We start from the raw sequence: 8,220 nt of genomic DNA on the forward strand, positions 1-8,220 counted from the left end.
TCCTTCCTTTCTTTTGTATGGGCGCCCCATCTAAAATATTCGTAGGTAGTTCTTAATAAAAGTAGGAATCAAATAAAAGCATTGCGTGATACTTAATCCCAGGATCAAGTATCACCATGCACTGAGGGATCAAGTATCACACTTTTACCATAATTATTAAAATAATTTCCATGATGCCGTGCACTTTTGTTGTTGTTGTAAGGATACGCCGTTTTAAATAGCCAGTAACACATATATTTCAATAAAATAACCTGATTCCTAAATAGATGAAGATCGGGAAAGTGTCATGACTCACCGTGAAGTTGAAAAAAAAAGTCCTCAATTCAGACAAAACAAGTATATTTTTTCCACATTGATCTTAAGCATCAGCCAAAAGGAATAGTAAGTAAATAAACATGGCCGCCACCCAGTGATACTACCAAAAAAACGAAAGAAGCTCCACAGGCGCGAAAATTGAATGGGGATCAAGTATTCCCCAGGATCAAGTATCACTACTCTCCCCTACCCACTTTAGCCCAATTATTTGTGTTATGTTATCGTGCAAATAAAAATGATATTTCCTATATGGTATCTACCACTTTATTGTATCTCCAACAACGGTAAGAGCCGTTACACATGAGACTGATGGTCAGTCCTGTTCATCCGCGAGGGTCATTATATTAAATACGACATTTCACATGTACAGCGTACTGTCAGTTCGTAGTTTCGTCCGCCGGAGCCTACGTCGAGCCCGTGCGCACAGCGTATGGTACGTATCAGGACGAGCTATTGTTCATATGAGATTTAACACACATATCCTGATGGTCAGTTGCGTACAAAATCGCAGTTGAATACACTGTTGTACTTATTTTTAAAAGCACGATGGCGAAAAACGAGTTACGGATAGACACAGAAATTCTTATCAGTCTTATTGAAGAAAAAAGATGTATTTGGGACAGCTCAAATGAACATTACAAAGATCGTGACATGAAAAATAAGGCATTTGCGGCTGTGGCCGCTGTGGTAGTACTGAACTATGATAATATGACAGAAGCCAAACAACGGGAAGCGGGTAAGTAGATATAAAAAGTTGTTATTAATATTGTTTTATTTCGTCTCGTATTTGTACAGTTTTTACTATACCTACCTATAAAAAACAATGTATTTAATTTAATTTAGTGATCAATAAGGTATAATATTCATAATGGTCACTAACTTAAATAGCAGTTAATAATAATAGTTAGTAATAAACTAATTAACAGTTAAAAATGCAAAATAAGTTTGTAAATTCAATTATTATATTTTTGAGTCTTGCCAAGAAACTTTACCATGTGGGCTAATGAAATAATTAGCAAACTCATCTCGTATGGAGAAACCCTGCCTATTTATTAGAGGTGCATCATTTTGATTATTATTGTATACGCCTTTCATTGACAAGGTGTGTTGAAATTTATATCCATCTCTTAAACATACATATTTATGCAGTACGCAGCATGATTTTATAATTTTTTTGCAAAGGCGCTGAGAAACATTAAGGGGTCTATGGAAAATACGCCATTTGTTGGTTAAAATACCAAAAGCACATTCAATAAATCGTCTTGCTCTTGTAAGCCTATAGTTGAAAATTTTCTTTTTGTAATTTAAATTTTTTCTCGCATACGCACGCATTAAATGCGGAGACAACGGAAACGCATCATCCCCTACAAGTACAAAAGGTAGTGGTTTATTATTTCCTGGTAGTGGAGCATCTTCTGGCAAATTTAACGAATTTTGTTCAACTTTTTTCCAAAATGTGCTGTTTACAAATATATTAGAGTCAGCAAATTTTCCATAAGCGCCGATATCAATGTACGTAAAGCAATAATTAGCGTCACAAATTGCTAAAAGCACGACTGAAAAATACTTTTTATAGTTGAAGAAATTTGAGGCGCTGTTGATGGGTTTTATAACTCGTATATGTTTCCCATCAACAGCTCCAATACAGTTTGGGAAATTGGCATATGTATTGAAATTATATGCGATTTCAAGCCACTTTTCAGTTGTAGGTTCGGGTAAGCTTTCAGGTCCTATAAATTCCCAAATTTTGTCACACACCTGCTCCACTATGTTACTAATTGTAGAGATGCCTAGTCTGTAGGTATAGTGCAAATCGGTAAATGTGTTTCCACTTGCGAGATACCTACAACAAAGTGTTAATTTCACTATAAAAATAAAAATACTGTAGCACGTTTGAATGACCAAGTAAATAAATGTTTTTATTTTCAGTACAAGTCGTGCAAAAGAGATGGAGAACAGCCCGAGATGCATACAGAAGAGACCGCAATAAAGTGAAAAATACTAAGTCTAGACAGGCGGCAAAAAAATATAAAACATATATTTTCTATGACAATTTAAAATTTTTGGATCAAGTCATGGAGTTAAATTCTACTGAAACGAATTTTGACTGTACCAATACAGACGAGGAAGAGACACGTGATAGTTCTGGCGAATCAGAGACTGGAGCTACAGAACGTCCTACAAGAGCAGATTCAATAGCTTCCAGACCTACAAAGTCTGGATCTGGTCTACAAAAAGCAATAAAAAATAAAAATATTGATGATAAATCAATAGCTTTTATTGACGATATGAAGAAATCTGACGACGATGGTGACATGGCATTTTTTGAGTCTTTACTGCCAACGCTAAACAGATTTGATATTATTAAAAAATTACAATTTCGTTCAGAAGTACTTCGTATAATAATGGAAATAAAAAATGTACCTAAATTTGATTTTGCAAACCCAAATGTGCCACAGTATACTAATAGGCACCCATCATATTATACAGATCAGCAGTTCTACAATATGTCACGTATGCAAGACAGACCTCCATATGACAACTTTGAACAGCATCAACAAATACATTTCCGTGAAAACTACTCGAGGGCTTCGTCTACAACATCTGTACCAACACCATCACCAGCATCGTCCAATGAAGACTATGTTCGACCATCTTTATTGCAACTAACACAGACTAACATAGGCGAATACAACATGTAGTAAAGTTTACAATTACTTTTTTGTGTTAATATTATATGCTGTATAAATAAAAATTTAATTTAGAGTTTGTAACAATTTAAAAACTTTTACTTACCTCAAAGCCACGCAAAGCCTCTCCACAGAAGAAATTGAAATTCTTATCTGGTTAGAAAACGTCAAGGAATTTTCTAATTTATTGTGCAATTCATCAAACGTTCTGCTTGACATTCGGAAATAATTAAAAAACTTGTGTTCGTCGTTTCTTAAATTTGAATAGAGCGTCATAAATGCACCTTGGAGAAGTCTTTTTTCACAAATTGGATGCACCCACATTGTTCTGTTTTTCCTTTTTGTTCTTCGCTCTAATAATCGTTTAATGCACAAAGCGGCAACAGCGCGTCGTTCCGCGCGCTTCAGATACATATTTCAAACTGTTTCATACGCAACATGTGAAAAGCATCCGTTTTGCATTGCGTACCATCACGACTGATCATCAGGACTGACTATCAGTCCCATGTGTAACGGCTCTAAGTACTCGACTGCGTTTTTAGAGCAAGTCTACATGAAAAACATTCGTGTACAAAAAGATCTTAATATACAGGACTGGAAACTAACAACTATGTTTTATTATTAATATATGACACCCCTTTACCTAAGTTGAAACATTACACTATACAGTAATAATTTGTAATAACTAACAACAAACATTAGGCTACCCAGGATTAATTTGCCATAATTAATCGCTCAGGTGCCCTAATTTTATCACGGGGTCTCAGAGATCTACCACTATTAGTTTCATCACCTTCCATATTACCATTTTTCGTATTCACTAACTGTTCACTACTGTGAGTCCGCGTTTTTCCCTTCCAATCTACAATATTTTCTTTTAAAGCTGATCGTGGAGTGAAAGAAACATTATTTGTTTTAGATATTGTATTTGAATATCCTTCGTCTGAATAATCTTTTTTTAATTGATTCATATGTCTTTTCCATGTCAATCCACAATCGGTTTCTACCAGGAAAGTTTTTCTGCCCAATATTTCTTTAATTTTACCATGACACCACTTTTGAACATTTTCACGATAATCTCGTGCATATACCAAATCATTTATCTCATAGTTCACATATTTTTTATGTCCATAATATTTTGTTTGATAATTTTGTTTAGATTTCACTACGGCTTCCACAGAAGGTAACAGTAGATCAAATTTAGTTCTTAAACTTCTACCAAAAAGCAATTTAGAAGGTGTTTCTCCCGTGGTCGAGTGTGGGGTGTTACGATATTGAAATAAAAATCTATTGATTATTAAATGGGTGTCTAACCTTGGATCCTCAGTTTTACTTTTAATAATAGCATTTTTGATAATTTTCACCGCACTTTCTGCTTGTCCATTTGTAGATGGGTGGTAAGGTGCCCCTGTAAGATGTTTGATACCGCTTTGCTTTAAAAAACGTTGGAATTCAAAACTTGTGAATGTTTTTGCATTATCCGTACAAATTTCTTTTGGTAATCCATATCTCGCAAATAATTCTCGAAACACCTTTATAGTATTCAAAGATGTGATATTTGACATTTCGAAGCCCTCGATCCACTTAGATATAGCGTCTTCGATGACTAAAAAATTTTTATTGAAACATGGCCCAAAAAAATCCGCATGTAACCTGGTCCACGGATTAGTTGGCCATTTCCAAACAGACAAAGGTGTTTTTGTAACATTAGGAGCTAATCTACAGCAAATTTCACAAGACTGGGCCATATTTTCAATTTGACTGTTCATCAAAGGCCACCACATATAAGCCTGAGCTAAAAGTTTCATTTTAACAATACCCATATGTGCAACGGGTAACTATTTAGTATTGAATTCCAATATTTTTTTGGTACTATTATGCGATAACCCCACATGAGGCAATTCTGTTCTATTGTTATTTCATTTTTTTTAATAAAAAATGGTTTATAATCTTCCCCAGGACATTTTCTGGGCCAACCATTCCTGACAAATAACATTACTTTACTGAGGACTGGATCCACCGCTGTTTCTTTTCGAATTTTATTTACATCTATCGGCAATTCGGATTGCTCTGCGTAATTTATATAAGAAAACTCGGCTACCTGTTTTGAATCAAATGGAAATTCTACCTGTGCACTCGTGATGAGGGACAAACAATCGGCATAATTTTGATTTGAAGTAACAAATTTTATTTCATAATCAAAAGCTGAAAGAATATAGGCCCAACGTTGAAGGCGGCTAGCAGCAAACATCGGTAATCCCCGCTTGTCCCCAAAAATCGCTAGTAATGGTTTATGATCGGTGACAAGTAAAAATCGTTTACCAAACAAGTATTGATAAAATTTTTTTAGGCCAAAAATTATGGCGGCAGCTTCTTTCTCGATTTGAGAATATTTTGTCTCTGCCAAACTCAATAGACGAGAGGCAAAAGCAATTGGTTTTTCAATATTGTTTTCATCAATATGAGAGATAGTTGCTCCTAACGCATATTGTGATGCATCTACCATGAGCTTAACTTTCTTTTCAGGGTCGAAATGGCTAAGAACCGAATTTGAAATTAATAATTTCTTTGAATTTTCGAAACTTATTTTACATTCTTGTGACCAGAACCATTTCGTTTCTTTTCTTAATAATTTGTACAATGACTGCAAAACTTCTGACAGATTCCCAAAAATGATTTGAGTTCCGTCATTGTTTTTGGTACCGCCATTTCCGTTATTGCCTGAATTCTATCTTTTTATGTATGTAACCCTTCTCTGTCTATAACATGTCCTAGGTACTTTACAGAATCTTTAAAAAATAAACATTTTTCCTTCTTAACCTTTAACCCATAAGTTTTTAAAATTCGAAAAGCCTTTTCTAGTTTTTTCAAATGTTCCTCATCATTTTTACCCGTTATTAGTATGTCATCTAAAAAACACAAGATACCAGTACCTTGAAACATTTGTTCCATTATATTCTGGAATATCGCCGGAGCACATGTAATTCCGTATGGAAGGCGAGTGTAAGCAAATAACCCTTTATGGGTGGTAATAGTTAACATTTTTTGTGACTCTTTTGTTAAAACTACCTGCTGATAAGCTTCCGAGAGGTCAATTTTAGAAAATTTTTGCCCCCCCTGAAGTGGACTAAAAAGATACTCTATTCTGGGAAGCGGAAAGTGTTGAATTTCAAGATGGGGGTTTAGGGTAACTTTAAAATCACCACAAAGCCTAATACCACCGTTAGGTTTCAGTATTGGGACAATGGGTATGTGGCCCACTCTGAAAATTCTACTGGAATTAAAACTTTATTTTCAACCAATCTTTGTAACTCTGCTTCTATTTTTGGTTTAATTGCAAATGGTACCGGTCGGGGTTTACAAAATTTTGGCTTGGCATTTTCTTTCAATTTTAATGAAATATTGAATTTATTAAAAGTTTCTAATTTGTCTTCAAATATTTCTTTATATCTACGAACCAAAAAAGAAACTTGGTCAGAAAAACCTTCCTGACTCACATCGACTTGTTGACTAAAATTAATTTTGCAAATTCCGATTTTAAATAGTTTCATTTCGTTTCTTCCAATTAGCGGGGGCCCTCCATTTTGAATAACGTACAACTTCAAGGAGTACATTTTATTCTCTAAAATGGCATTTAATATTAAATAACCCTTTGGTTGAAAACTTATACCTACATAATCTCGAAGAGATAAATCGTTTTCATATAAATTGTAATTCATAAAATGTTTTTTGAATAATTTTTCTGAAATCGCTGAGTGTGCGAATCCTGAATCTATTTCGAAATTTATAGGTATATTCTCTACAATCAATTCAATATAAGTAGGTTTCACATTATTAAATGAATCCATACTTCCTATATCTAGCTTAAAAATATCAAAATTTTTCAGTACTTGTTCATATGCATTATTATCATCACGAATACAAAAAATTGAATTATCGGTTAGTGCATCACTAGAAACATCATCAGTTATGTAATGGTGCCCCCGACGTCGACACTGAGAGGCTAAGTGCCCTTTAATACCACATTTGTGACATATGCACTCCTTATATGAACATTCCTTAGGTAAATGATTGAAGCGCCCACATACTGTGCACTTACTTGATTGGTTAGGGTGGCTTACCCCTTGACGATAGTTCTTGTTCTGTTCTTTGGGTCGAACTGTGGCTCCCCAACTGGAATTCTCCTTGGTATAGGTTTTGTGAACTGAGTTCGACGGATTTTTCGGATTATATCGATGTCTATTAAAGTTGACTTCCACTTCTTGTTTTATTTCCTTCGCATTTGAATTTATAGTAAAGCTCTCCCTGATAGTACGTTCGTTCAAAGCTGATTCTTTCGAGAGAGCCAATTTAAGTGAAGTTTGTATCGTAACATCTGCTTTTGAGGCATCTTCCTCAAACAATCTATCCATAATTTTTTCTTCATTGATGCCGATGACAAAAATATTACGCATAAATATCTGCAATTCGGATCCGAAACCACATTTTGAGGCCATATTTTTCACCCTGGCTTCCCACTCGGCGACACTTTCGTTTAAAACTCGTCGGGCTGAATAGAATTTCATACGTTGTGCAAAAAACGATTTCACTGGGGAGAAATGATTCTCAAGCAAAATTAACAAATCATCGTAGTTTTTAGAATTTGGTAAATCGGGAACACATAAGTTTCTCAGTAAAACATAACACTGTTCTGATAAAGAATTCAGAAGTATAGCCTTTTTTGTCCTTCATGCATCGTTCACTTTATTTGCAATAAAAAATTGACTCAATCTTTCACTAAATACTGTGAAGTCTGAATTGTTAGGATCAAAAGTGTTTATTGTTCTTAATAAACCAGAACCTGATGCCATTTTACACTAACTTCGACACTTTCACTAGATTTTGCGCGGATTGCGAAATGTCCTCGTCGCCAATTGTTATGTTATCGTGCAAATAAAAATGATATTTTCTATATGGTATCTACCACTTATTGTATCTCCAACAACGGTAAGTACTCGACTGCGTGTTCAGAGCAAGTCTACATGAAAAACATTCGTGTACAAAAAGATCTTAATATACAGGACTGGAAACTAACAACTATGTTTTATTATTAATATATGACAATTTGTTTTCTCATTTCCGTCTATATTTGAGTCCCCAGGCAAAACCAAATACAATGTCATTCATTTCAGACAGGTGTTCCATTTTATTTGATTCTCATAGTTATGTAGTCTGT

At 34.6% G+C, this 8,220-nt stretch overlaps 1 protein-coding gene across 1 annotated transcript; it reads left to right on the forward strand.

The window, feature by feature from the left end:
• The first annotated feature begins 861 nt into the window (after nt 1-861).
• On the forward strand, nt 862-3,127 carry LOC141486205 (uncharacterized). Its single transcript, XM_074183932.1, has 2 exons — nt 862-1,051; nt 2,245-3,127. Exons 1-2 carry the CDS (start codon nt 862-864, stop codon nt 3,015-3,017), a joined length of 963 nt encoding a protein of 320 aa, XP_074040033.1. The 3' UTR covers nt 3,018-3,127.
• The last annotated feature ends 5,093 nt before the right edge of the window (nt 3,128-8,220 follow it).

This window comes from Leptinotarsa decemlineata, unplaced genomic scaffold (assembly GCF_025532065.1).
Source record: "Leptinotarsa decemlineata unplaced genomic scaffold, Ldec_3_MD MMD2_tig00026347_RagTag_RagTag, whole genome shotgun sequence".
Taxonomy (NCBI): Eukaryota; Metazoa; Arthropoda; class Insecta; order Coleoptera; family Chrysomelidae; genus Leptinotarsa; species Leptinotarsa decemlineata.